The sequence below is a fragment of the Fukomys damarensis genome, unplaced genomic scaffold (assembly GCF_012274545.1).
Source record: "Fukomys damarensis isolate Sample0158 unplaced genomic scaffold, DMR_v1.0_HiC HiC_scaffold_32, whole genome shotgun sequence".
Classification (NCBI taxonomy): domain Eukaryota; kingdom Metazoa; phylum Chordata; class Mammalia; order Rodentia; family Bathyergidae; genus Fukomys; species Fukomys damarensis.
In genome coordinates this window covers 12646124-12659954 of record NW_022900944.1, presented here as the reverse complement: position 1 = coordinate 12659954, position 13831 = coordinate 12646124, and the positions used below count along the sequence as shown (strand labels likewise).

At 35.9% G+C, this 13831-nt stretch overlaps 2 protein-coding genes across 5 annotated transcripts in view; one reads left to right on the top strand and one right to left on the bottom strand.

Moving 5' to 3' along the window:
* Rpgrip1l (RPGRIP1 like) overlaps positions 1 to 10544 on the bottom strand; it is a 93161-nt gene extending 82617 nt beyond the window's left edge. For 3 of the 4 annotated variants that reach the window (XM_033757941.1, XM_010629710.3, XM_010629703.3), the window contains exons 1-4: positions 10459 to 10543; positions 7993 to 8086; positions 6185 to 6329; positions 2657 to 2955 (exon numbers count right to left, since the gene is read on the bottom strand). In XM_033757941.1, coding sequence (XP_033613832.1) covers positions 2657 to 2955; positions 6185 to 6329; positions 7993 to 8077 — 529 coding nt within the window. In that variant the 5' untranslated portion in view covers positions 8078 to 8086; positions 10459 to 10543. Of the gene's footprint in view, positions 1 to 2656; positions 2956 to 6184; positions 6330 to 7992; positions 8087 to 10458 lie in introns of all 4 variants that reach the window. The other variant, XM_010629716.2, reaches the window with a different exon arrangement.
* Positions 10545 to 10709: 165 nt separating this feature from the next.
* Fto (FTO alpha-ketoglutarate dependent dioxygenase) overlaps positions 10710 to 13831 on the top strand; it is a 391986-nt gene continuing 388864 nt past the window's right edge. Inside the window, exon 1 of the mRNA XM_010629684.3 lies at positions 10710 to 10886. Coding sequence (XP_010627986.1) covers positions 10842 to 10886 — 45 coding nt within the window. The 5' untranslated portion in view covers positions 10710 to 10841. The remainder of the gene's footprint in view (positions 10887 to 13831) is intronic.

Here is a 13831-nt window from a genome sequence, read left to right as displayed (position 1 = left end):
ATGACAATAAGATATTTAAATGGAGAATAGCTCCAGAAAAAAATGTAGAACGTCTTTAGAAAAACTTTTAAAAAGTGAGAATTTATTTTTTCTATTAAGGTAAAATTATATTTATCATATATAGGGCATAATATTTTGAAATAGAAACTGTTAAAAATAAGAACTTTAATTAGAATGGAATTTCTTTTCACTCTTTCCAATATGTTTAATATCTATTGCTGTAATTGCCATTAAAGGATAAATATTCAAATAATTCACTAAAATATTCAAATAGTTCACTGTGAGAATTTGCCAATTATTTGTTCTGGAAGTAATGCTAATTCTTAAGCCTCTTCCTATATCAGTCATTGAAAAATCTAATATTAGAAGAATTTTTTTTGGGGGGGGTACCAGGGATTGAACTCAGGTCCTTGCATTTGTGAGGCAGGTGCTGGAACCACTGAGCTAAATCCCTGAACCTAATATTAGCAGAATTAAAAGTACTCAAGACATACCTTAAATAGTCTTACGGAGATTCACTAACAGTTATATTTTAAAGCATATACACTCGAATGGGAAATAGGTCTATGTAACATCAATCACACCTAAGCTAGTGCTTTGCGTTCTTTATCCCATGGTACAAATAGAAAACAAAAGTATCTGTATAGCAGCTTGGATGTAAAGGCTCCCTGTGGTTGGAGAGGGTTTGGGGTTCTCACCCAGCTCCCTCAGGCCAAAGCTGCTCCCCTAGTCAAAGTCCCAACCTCAAGAGCAGTCCTGAAGAGTCTACGAAGATTACTAGGATATCATCTTTGGTCATCTTGCCCAGGTTCACTCAGAAATACACTGATTAAGAAAGTTTCCAGTACTGTTTAGCTTTGTGCAACTTCCATGTCTTAGACTCTATGAAGTGAAAAGGTAGGAATCACTAAGAGCACGAAGGAAGGAGCTTTGTAGTCACTTTTAAATTTAAAAAAATTTTTATTTTTGACACAGGGTCTCACTAAGTTGCCCAGGTTGAACTCAAACTTGTGATGCTTCTGCCTCAACCTCCAAGAATGCTTGGAGTATGTTTAAAGACTGCTGCTCTATGGCTTCTACTTTTTTTTTTTAACTGTAGGCAGAAGCTTCATACATCACTTCTATTTAAATGCAATTTATACATTTGATTTGCTTGCCATTTTAGTCTAAAATTTAGGAATTATTTTTATTCATTAGAAAAGACTTTACAGAGCTCAGTGATCACCTTGTCTACTTATGTCCTCAGAATGCGAAAGTAAGTTCCAGAGAACTGATTTATTAAATTAAAACTATATTATGGAGCTACAACATCCTGACCTCTTATCTGGTATTATCAGTTGATGTTTAGATGGGGAAAATGAGGTTGAGAGGTCAAATGTTCTCTTCCATATTAAAAAAGTTAATGGCTGAAAGTATTTTGTGATTTACATTTCATTATGCTTACTTTGGTTCTATTCACAGTCTACTGCAATCCCACATAGCTAGGAACAGTCAAGCCCTTTCATCCTGCAGCTGCCTCCTGCCTGTGTGGAGGCCTTATTGACTTCAAAGGATCTCTATCTAGGGAACAGATAGTGTTAACAGTTTGGTTTGGAAAGAAAATGAAAACAAATTTTTCGCCCCTTCTGTTCATATGGCATCCTTTTCTTTCTTAATGAATTGAAACTAAAGTTTTACATGATTTTATTTTATATTTCTAAAGGTGTTTGATCTTTACATGGTATATTCCAAACAAAAATCAATTAGTTAATATTTCTTCCCCAGTAGTTGAAAATTTAAAATTTTAAAATATTTACTTTTAGTTTCAGTATTATAAGGTTTGTCTATGGGTTGAAAGAACTGAGGGTTTTTATTACAAATATATAGATTTGATATTGAGTTCTGTATGTGCAATTTACTTGCTTTGTAACTGGGGTAGGCTGTAGGTTATGTTTTTAAAATGAAGAAAGTGATTCAACTATGATTATTTCTACATGGAAGAGAACTTCTGGTGACTTGCTTCAATATTTTTTTTGTATGTAAGAATAACTAAGGTCCCCAAATATTAGGGGACTTACCCAAGGACACAAGTTATTAAGCGGAAGAGCAAGTACTCAACTTTTTAAAAACCTTGGCTATTTAAACACCCCATTGTCATGCTGTCTCCACATAATGGGAAAGACTGCAACCATTTTTCAAATTTTCTAGGTCTCTGGGTGAAGAACTTAAATGTGCCCTTCCAAAATAGGTATGATTGTATATAAACAAACTAGATGGTCTTCTGGTTTGCCTTAATCAACGTGATTTCCATCTGTAATATAAAAACGAACTCAAATTCAGCTCAGCTCCAATTTTACTTAGTTCTCCTTGTCTCATATCAGCATGAATAGTTATGGTTTAGAAAACAAATCTGACAATAAGCTAGTGATCTTTTTTTCTCCCCAATGCTGGGATTGAACACAGGGCCTCAGGCATGTTAGGTAGGGTCTCTCTACCACTCTGCCAGATTCCCAGCCCAATCTACTAATTCTTATTATGATTTTATCAGAAAGCAAGCTAAAAATGATTTTTATATCTTTTTGAGACACTTAAAATATGGAAATTATGGAAAGAAAATTGTGTCTGTGTAAAACTATATAAGACTTAAATTTAGGGTTTGATGTAACCCTTGTTTTACCTTTCTTGGAACATTCCTGTAAGCCTGCATTTTCATTCGTTTTTCTACGCCCAGTGTTAATGCGAGATTGTACATAATTGTATGGAGTTTGCCTGTAACCCTGGATTTGAAGTTGCTGTTTAGCTGAAATTAGTCTGTTTTTGAGGACTTCATTTTGTCTTTCAAGCTCATGAACTTTCTCTTGCAGCTGCTCAATCATTTCTTCCATTTCCACATCTCGTCCCAGCCGCTTGGGGCCGCCACCAACCTGCTCATATCTTTTCTTGTCATTAACTAGCCGTATTAACTTGGTGGCCATTCTAGGGGAATAATAAAAAGATGAAAAGGAATGTGAGAAGTCAGCATAAAATGCATTCTGTTGAAAGGAACATAATCACTGTGAAGACTTCAGTGCAGAACCTGAATAATAAATTTCAGGTTTTGATGTAACTATTACTGCCTGTGAAGAATCCTTTGATGATAATTGAAACCACTGGGCAACAATCTGCTTTATAGCACTGACAAATAACAGTTTCCTAAGGCTTATCATTTAAGGTTAGTAAAAAGAGGACACATATTTACTCCATATGTTACTGAAGTGCAGTTTTTAACGCATGACCTTATATAGGAATGCTATATGCTCTTAAATATAGTTACAGATTGTGGATGTGGTGGGTTATATCTGCAATCCACAGTATGTTAAAACTTTTGAAAAGTGTATTAAGACTACACAGCATCTAGGTAATATATAGTTTTCAGTTTCTGTAGGAGTAAGACAAATCATAAATATAAAATTGTTAGAATGCATACTGCACACATGTAAAGTACAAATGAAACTTTTGAAAGAAAACAAAATGTGCTATTAAACATTGCTTACTGCTGAAGAAACAAATATTTAATGATAGAAAATAATTAGATACAAGTATTAGTATTGTTTTAATGCTACTTTAAAATTTAGAAATAAAGAGTGCTTCTGAAACCTCAGGAGTTTATTATACCTTTGAGTTTTTCAAGTTTTGATAAAAACTGGTTAGACAGAACAAAAGACACAAAGGGCACATGGGGGTGATGTAATATACACGCACAGAAAACATGCCTGACAATGAGTGGAAAAATCTTGGCAGGACAAGAAAGAAAAGGTGGCTTTGATGAGAGACACAAGTTCAATACTTTACAAAATCGGTCGCACATCTTCAATAGCTGATTCTAGTTTATAGTGAATCTATTTTTATAAAGACTCAGACAGGAGATTGAAAATAAAAACACACTTCATTTTTCTTTAAATGGGGTTTGCTGTATTTCAGCATGGTTATGGGCAGAAGCTTTTACTTAAGGGAACAAAAGTGAAACAAAAAAATCCTTAATAGCTTTGGGATGTCATAGAACATTTTTTTCTTTTCTTTTTTTTTCTTTTCGCCATAAGCAGAGTCCTCTGTAAATGCGGTAGTAATACACGTCTATCTACACTTTTGGCTACTCAGCCTACAGCATGTGGTACTGGGGAGAGCTATGCATAACATAATCAGTTAAGATTGTTTTCTCTTTCCCTCGAGGCACATCCATTAAGCATGCTTTATAAAGGATATAGGATAATAAAAACCAAGATCCAAGGGTACTACAAACATTCCAGTAAAATAATCAATGGATTAGTTCCTTTTCCACCTAATCCAGAGAATGATATATCACTGGGAAATCTGGCCAGGTATTATAGTTCAACAAAGCCATGTTCTACCTTGCTATTTAGTGAGGTACTGAGCCTCTCCCATTGTACTACTCATAAAAATAAGGTACTGATCCAAATGAGATAGGTGAGTCTCATAGTATAATCTTTTGTTACAGAGAGACTACCACACAGAAATATAGATTAAATTCAAAACAAGGGTACAGATTTAATATGAGAAGGTAGTCAATATCTAAACAAAGAGAAATAACCCTAATTTTCAGGGCAAGACAAACACATTAATATTGTCTTTAAATTCATCACAAAGCATTCAAATAAACTGTTAGGAAAAGTAAGATTCAATCTGTTTTTGCCCAGTAATAAAAATATTTTCCATTTGAGTATTTTATATAATTAATGAATCATAAGTGACCTGATAAAGGTTGAGTACTTAAAAGTGGTGGTTTATACAATCTACATTTATAAAAGAAAGTGATGTTAATTACATCTTAGGAATAAATTTAAAGACAGTTCTACACATGTATGTAGGTCACTGTCAGTGGTGTGTTAAGACTGAGAAGGAATTCAGAGCTCTGGATCAAAGTGTTCAAGGGATTGCTATTCTCATAGCTGAATAAATAAAATCCCAGGAAGTTCATTGGCTTGAATACAGTTAGTGGTAGAGAGGTACTAGGACACATACAAACAACTTGACTCCTTGCCCAGTTCTTTTCCCACTACATAGCTCATTCTTAAGTTGTTTATTATTTTTTGGCTAGGACAAATTACTAATGAGGTTAAAGTTGTTAATTCTTTTACTGACTAATTAGGCTTACAAAGAAAAAAAAAAAACTGTTTAGTGGTCACATAATACATGCCTCATTCTGCATAGTTGACGCGGATGTACTGTTGGTGAGAAAGGAATTCAGTCCAATCATGAAAATGGCTATTTTTTGTGACCCCCCCACATCAGCTCATAGGGCTGAACTCAACAGATCAGCAGACTGTTAAAACAAAGTCCACAGAGTAAAAAGTGCATTGGAATCACTTCTTTAGAAGAACTCAAAGCAGAAAAAACCCTATCTTCTTTCTTCAAAGACTATCTCACCTTTTCTAGAACATGAATATGAAGAGACTTGTTCATGCTTACAAATGCGAATACACTTGTGTGTTTTTAAAGCTATACATCCAGAAGAACAGTGGTAATTTTTTTTTTCAGAAACAGTAAAGACCCTTTGAAATAAAAACAGAATCCAGACTGACCCAAGCAAAGTTAAATAAATTCCAGAAATTAAAGTGATGTTTTCAACCAGGACTGGTGGCACATGGCTGTAATCTTAGCACTTGGGAGGCTGAGGCAGGAAGATTGCTGTGAATCTGAGACCAGATTGGGATTCACAGTGAGTTCAAGACCAGCCTGAACTACATAGTGAAATCCTATCTTAACAAAACAAAACAAGACAGTTATGTTTCCAATAGTAAATAAATTCCAAAATTTAAGGAAACATGTATTCTAACAAGTTGGAATAGTCAATTATTTTTTGAAACTTTCATTTTAAAATTATTACATTTAAGAAACAGATGCTTTGGCCACTTATTTATTAAACTATAAATGTTAAGCCAAAAGTTATTTAGAGGTCTGATATACACATGGCATTCTTCATGATTAGTTCTTTTCTTTAAATAACTTCAGACATAATAAACATTCACAATCTTTTTGGTTTATTAGTCTACTTTACAAAATTTTCCATTTTTAAAAATTCTATATATTTACAACCTGCCTGTCCCATAAAAGATTGAAGGTGGGATTTTCAATTAAGTTTATAAAGAAGCATATCCTCCAAATGTTACAGAATCAAGAAAAAAAGCTAAAAGCTTTTTATCATAACCTTTTAATTTTGTCCTCTTGCTTGCGGGCATGCTGTTTAAGTAAAATGTTCTCCTCATGCAAACGCAAAAATCTGTCTTCCAGTTCCTCACGACTGACACGTGATACTGCCCGGTGAGACTTCATTGTCTGTGTTGTTGAAGTTTCTGCAAAAATGAAAAGGTAATTAATTGTAGGATTACTTAGAATAATCTCTAAAAATGATAACTGCTGTTAATAAAATAATCTGATGCACTCAGATTTTACTCTTTGGTGATCTAAAATTAAGATTGCTTTAGCAAATATTAAATATTATTTACATCAATGAATTGAGGCAAGAATAAAAATCTTTGTGATTAATACTTTATATACAGTATCTGGGATTTATGCATTAATAGTATTTACTGAAAAATTTATTTAAGTAATCATTCAGAATATAAGGTAGAGCTCTGATTCAATGGACTTTCCAATATATATGGTGACTGTTGTAAAAACTAAAGTCTGAAGTCAGTGTACCTAAGCGGCAGAGAGCTTGACTAAGATGCCTGAGGCTGTGGGTTCAATCCTGAGTAATTCAAGAAAGAAAGAAAGAAAGAATCCAAAAACATTCATCCTTTATAAAGAGTTAGAATAATTTGGTGACCCAAATTGATTAAGACGTTTTTTCTGACCTATGCATATTAGTTTATAGAAAATAAACAGTAAGATTTATAAGACAACCCTCCAGAAAAATACTAAAATTTAAAACCTCTTAACTGAAAGCTTGATGATTATTTTTCTTTAAGCTACTTTATATGTTTTTAAAGGTCTTTTATACCCTTTTAGCATGCATCTTTTTACACATACTTAAATTCGGTATTTTCATATTATTGGGAAATACACCAATTTTCAGTAGTCCTCCAATAAAAACAAAGAACAAACTGACAGAGAGTAAAGTCCTATGGTGGTTCTTGAGGACAACAATTGAACTCAATAACAAAATCTAATAAATAGCTTGGCATATTTAAAATTTACTTGTATTTGAATACTCGATACTCTTTCAAAAATCTAAAGCCAAGTTTATAAATACTTTTTACTTTGTACAATAAAATCTGCATAGTAGAATTTATGTTTTAATGAACAAATAAATATATTGATCAATGTGGCTACTTATACTAATTCTAACGATGATTTCTAATTGGCATGTATTTTAAATCCCCAGCCTTTTAATGGCAAAAAGTGGCGGCATGAGAGTATGGCTGAGGTACTGTTTGTTCACACAAACATAAACAGAGCTCTCTATTCTAAACTGTCCTTTAAAGCAGAGCTTTTCTTTTGTTGAAAGTGCTCTTTAGCTCTACAGCAGCCACTAAGAGATAAAAGAATAAAGAAAACCTTTAATGTATATTAAAAAAAAGTCACTATCACTTGCATAAACAAGCCATTGTGAGATTCTCTACATGAAAGACAAATTTTAAAAATAAGGCATTTCCTCCCATATAAAATTTAAACACAAAGAAATGTTTCAATGGTCAATGTGATTTAAACCAGGAAATTCAGTTGGAGGCTTGATACATTCTATGTAGTTTCTACTGATGTGTGGAATTTTAAAAGATGATTTAGAACAATTCTTTATCAGAACAGAGGAGGATCTTGCATTTGCTATGAGCTGTTGATAACTGATGCATGCAGTAAAATACCATATGTGTTCTAACTTTCCATCTTGTTTAGTCCAATCAAGAGCTATATAGTTACTTAAATAGTTTGGTTTGTACGAATATCAGAAATACTTTAAATTAAAGAAATCACAGATCAAAGTTCATGACTATAATAAATAACAGCTGGCTGTACCTTGTAACGCTCCCACTCCAAAGAGGTTTAGACCTATATCTTTCACAGGCAGATCTCCTGCAGTCTCATCAGCTGGACCAGACATGGCCTAGATCTGTGGAGAAAGGAAAACTCAAATAAACTCTTTCCAAGTTACTACATTAACTGTGAAATGGCATGAACCAAATAAAATGAAACTATAATGGACATCTCATAGTCTACATATGCTGCTTGAAGAAGATGAAAGCTTCTATTGTAAAAGTAATACTACATTCATTCATGGAGATGGTGTTTCTTTCAAGAGTGTATTTCCTATAGTTTGCTTAGAAAATGAGGTAAGATTATCATTCTTCCTTTTCTCTTATTCCTCTATCTGAAACAAAACAAACTATTTCAAATTTAAAAAATACAGTACTTCCTTTCCACCCTCCTCTTCTCCACAAAGCCAGCAGGTATCTTGGGAAAAGTCAGAAATTTGATTCAAATCATTGTCCTATCATTTTACAGCTGGTAATGTCATAAAACCTCTTTGAATTTTAATTCCTTAATTTAAAAGATGGGGCAAATAATATCTAGCTCAAGGAGTTTTCTTAAAAGTGAGATGGTAAATTAAGACCATTTAGTGCATGTGCCTGGATTGTCAAGAGTACTGGAAAATTATTTGCTTGATGCACAAATGAGTAGGTAGTTTCAAGTTTATGAAAAAGATTTCATAAACTGGCCAACTGGTTTTGTTTTTAATGCGTCCTGCTTTTGTCACTATAATGCCTAGGTCCCAGGGGTTACTTACCTCAATATAAAAGCTGTCCAGGTAATTGTAGTAATTTTAGTTTCTATTTTTTATAGAGATGCACCACAGTAAATCTATTTGTACATGGATATGGTCTACATAATGTTCAGTATGCAATAATACATATAAAATTTTATATTTTAATTTCCATCTACCTAAAATGTGAAATGCAAACTGCTAATGAAGACACTCTAAGGCAGAGGCTCTCAAGTTCTAGAATGTTGGTCCTAGAAGGTGAAGACCAAGAAAACCAGAAGTTTGTTATTAAACCTGTGGATTCTTGGAGGTTGGCAGGGTTTGATGCATTCAGAGAGCAGGTATTCACTAGATGTTTGACTAGATGAAAGGAATTAGGATCTGAAAATCCAGAGATCATTTACAAAATTGTGTATATACATGTGTATGATGGGAGAGAGCCTGGGAGATTGACTACTCCTTTTGGAAATAATACTACTGAAAAGGTCAATTTTAAGATTCAAATTATCAAGTTTAAAAACAGGTCACCTGTGAAAATGATTGCTTTTTCCATTAGTGTCTAGGTTTATTTTATAATAATGACAATGATCATGTTAACATTTAGTGAGTATTTTATGTTGAGATGCGGCACGTTCAAAGTGGTATGGCCAAAGACTTACTGAATGTTTTCTATGTTTTCAACGGGCAATTGTAAGTGCTGTACTTAATTCATTAATATGAGTTAATTAAATAACCTTACAATATCCTTGTGAAATTGTTACTCAAATGATTCCTGCTTTACAAACGAAGCCGAGACACAGGTAACTTACCCAAGGCTATTCACCTAGGAATTAGTTTTCTGGGGATATTTTGGTTGTCTGAATGGAAAGGGGAAGTGTTACTGGCACCTATGCACAGATGACAGGAATGAGAATAAACCTCCTACAGTTTGTACAATCTATGACAATTAATTATCTGGCCCAAACTGTTGATAGTGTAGAGGCTGAGACACCCTGTGCAACAGGGCAGTGCCTAAAACCATCTCCCTCCTTGCTCTTTCTTCAAGGCCATCTTTGGCATTGACAGATCCTCACTCTTTGGAGTTTAGCTCAAAAGGCTTTTCCTGACCATCCTATGTTACAACAGCCTTCTTACTAATTTCTTCACGGTTTCTTTTATAGCAATGGCCTCTATCTAAAATTAGCTCATTTATTAACTAGCTTATTGCTTCCATTAATAAAGTATAAACATCATGAGATGGATATTGGTCTTGTTCAGAGTTGGTCGGAAACTGTCTGCTACACGAAGAGCAGAAACGTTACTATTTAATGAGTAAATGAACACAAGAAACTGAAAATAAAATGGTAAACAAAGTCTTTGCTTTTTAAGGCACTGACAGGTTTCAGCTAGTAGACGATAATTAGGTAAGAACAGGTAACTAGGCAGACTGAGGATCTACCAATCAAAATGACTAAGTTGTGTCTGTCACCTACTGAAGGATCTGGTTAGGGATGCCAACTCTCATAAGTTATGGTTTATGGTTGGGGTTTATTTCAAATCAGTCTAGGGCGTGGGGAAAAGGGAGGGCGGTGACGCAGGCCTGAGAACGGGTGAGGCTGCTTTTCACGCAAGAACGCCAAGAGCTTATTCAGGTGCAGAGCGGACTCCACCGGCCTGGCGCATGCTGCAGCAGGAGGGCCGGCCAACCTCCATTCACCCCCATCTTTCCCCAAAATACTCACCGCCGCTCAACCCCGGCCTCAAATTAGCTACCGTTGCTATGGCGCCGACCGCATGTGTGTCGGCTGGCCGAGAGGAGCATGGGAGAAACATGGCCGAACCCATTGCTCCTTGGGAAATGTAGTTCTCCTTGAGCGCTAGGCTATCTGCTCGCCGCACAGTGGACTACGCTCGCACTGCTGTGGGACTTGGGAAAGTCTCAGGCTCTCAAGCCCGAGGCGCTTTCCGGTGTCTCGCTGTGCATCTTGGGAATGGTAGTCCTCGAGGCTCTGAGGCATAATGGCGCGGGGCTGGAGCAGAGCGATGAGAGAACTACACACAGGGGGCGGGGTCCAGACGAAGAATTTACGCGGCTCCTTTTGGCGAAGGCGATTTTAGTGGCAGCATGAAGCGCACTCTGACGGCTGAGGAACAGGAGCGCGAAGCTAAGGTATGTTGAACATTTTGAGGTCGGAGTTCTTCGAGCTCCGGGAGTTGATCGCAGGAAACCGGAAGGGCCTGTCTTGATGGTGAACGGATGCACCGAGTTGAGTCAAGGGATGACATGGCCTTGTCTGCGAGAGACCTGGAGACTCAAGTGTGTATGTGCTGCAAATTTGTGTTGCTCAGGATGTAGGCTGAGTCCTATTGGAGCAGCTCAGAAGTGAAACTCATGACACCTCTCTCCTTGGCCTGCTTTTTCACCTATTAGTAAAGTTTGTGTCCACCTTTGTGCCTCAGTTTACTGGGCTTTTACGTGTGTGGTCATACTAGCTGGGCTTTCTCGTTTCATAAAGGACTCTAAGGATTGAGATCTGCTTAGATGAAATATTGCTGGGGTCAGGTATTTCTATTTGGAATAATTGTCTCAGTGACCAGTTGATAACAGTCTCAGTCTTCAGCACAGTGAAGAGTCTTTACTATATTCTTGTTCTCTGCCTTTGCCGTTCAGCTCTGCTAGCTGCCAATGTAAGTGATGACCATAACGACAAAAGAGATTTATTTATTTATTTCCAGCATTTATTGTGTCAGACACCCGCGTTAGATGCATATTTGTATTATTTCATATTGTTATCACAGCAGATTGTAAGATGTATTATATGGATGACATATGAACAGCCCTATTGCACAGATGAATCATTGAGGCAAGAGAATTGAGTGTTTTCCTTTTCCCCCATTCCTGAAGTTGTGCTCTGTTGATTTGTCTGAATGTATTGAGAGTCTGTTCACTTTTTTCATTTCCAGTACCTTTGGCCAAACTAGCATTGTGTCTGCAATGGACTGTTACTTTCCCCAACAACCAGTTTCTTATCTGCCATAAATAAAGTGATTTTTTTCAACATTCAAACCGAATTTTGTTCCTTTCTTAACTCCTTACTGTGCTTACCACCTGCTTAAAAATCTTCTCTGGCCTTTCGTTGCTTTTAGGATAAAGACAAAACTTTACTTGTCCTGAAAGATTTGCATTATCCGGGCCCTTTCTGTTTTTGTAATCTTAATGGACATGGCACTCTGATCTTTGCCTATCAGCCACTTTAAACTTCTCAACTGTCCCTTTTGCTTGTAGTTCTTCTGGTCACAGGGCCTTTGCACATGCTTTTTGATGGCTACTCTATGTTAGGCAAATATTGCTGTTGAGAATTAGTGGTACATAAAATAGGAATAGTTCTTGCTCTCACATCATATAGCTTTACGAGTGAGTCTATCTTTGGCCAATATATTTAGGGATATTTATTGGTTGATTGATTGGTACGAGGGATTGAATTTAGGACCTTACGCTTGCAAGGCAGGTGGTGGAACTACTGAGTTACATCCCTGGCCCTACATCTAGAGATTTTAAGATACAAAATCTAACCCAAATTATAACAGCATTTCACAAAGGACCTGAAGTTTTTATTCTCAAGTCTGCATAAGATGTGGGTAAGATACTGTGGATGGGTACAAAGAGGGATAACACTCCGCCACCTGCCTTGCAAGCACAAGGGCCTGAGTTTTATCCCCAGTACCAAAATAACAAAACAAAAAAGCAAAGAGGAATAACCCTACTGTGTTAGCCTACACAGTGCAAAGAAACAATTAAATGTGGCCCAGTAGCACTGTGCATTATATCTTTCAGGTTTATTTTTAAGGTTATTTATTCTCTAGATTTATTGAGCACCTATTACTGTATTTGCTCACTGAAAACATAATTTTAGCTGAAATAGAAACTTTGCTCCAAAGGAACTCTTACATCATTCCTCAGACAAAGGACTATTATCTAGAATATATAAAGAACTAAAAAAAATCAGGCCCCCCAAATATAAAGATCCGATTCAAAAATGGGCATCTGAAATGAACAGACGTTTCTCAGACAAAGAAGTAAAAGCAGCAAGTAAATATATGAAAAAATGTTTCACATCACTGGTCATTTGAGAGATGCAGATGAAAACAAAACTGCAATTCCACCTCACCCCAGAAACAATGGCTGCTATCAAGAAATCAAACAATAACAAATGTTGGCGGGGTTGTGGGGGGAAAGGAAACCTTCTCCATTTTTGGTGGGAATGTAGACTGGTGCAACCCCTGTGGAAATCAATATGGAGAAAGCTCAGAGAGCTGGGATTAGAGGTTCCGTTTGACCCAGCCATCCCTCTGCTGGGTATCTTTCCAAAAGAATTAAAAGAATCATACCACAGTGTTATATGCGCACCCGTGTTTATAGCTGCACAGTTTGTAATAGCTAAAACTTGGAAACAGCCCAATTGCCCATCAGTTGGAGACTGGATAAAGAAGTTGTAATTTTTCTATAAAATGGAGTACTACTCAGCCATAAAGATTGAGAAACTAGAGTCATTCATAGGAAAATGGATGCATATTGAGGCCATACTCTTAAGTGAAATAAATAAGACATACATCTGTAAATACCAAATAGTTTCTCTGGTGTGAAAAACTATACATGTAAATAAGATCCAAATTGTCTAATTGACAATGTGAAATAGGAACAAAATGTCTAAAGGTGTAGGGAAAGTGGGAAGGGTAGGGGAAAGGAAATAAGGGGAAAGAAAATATGAGAAAAGGAAAAAATGGAAACAAAGTCTTTGTAAATAGGTGCGGGGGCAGGGATTGAAGGGAGGGCAGGAGTATGGGAAAAAATGATAACCAAGATCTGTCATGCAAAGGTACAAGATCCCAATAATGAATGTAATTATACTGTATACTTAAAAATTATCAATAAACTCAATGAAAAACAAAACAAAACAAAACACAAAGGAACTCTTACATCATTAAAACCATATCCTTTGCTTGTGAGGTAGTTACTAATGTCATCCACATTTTAGGAATGTAGAAATGCTTGTGAAACATGTTAAATTGGTAGAGCTGGTTGTCTTTCTGTTGCTGTTGGGGTTTTTTTTTTTT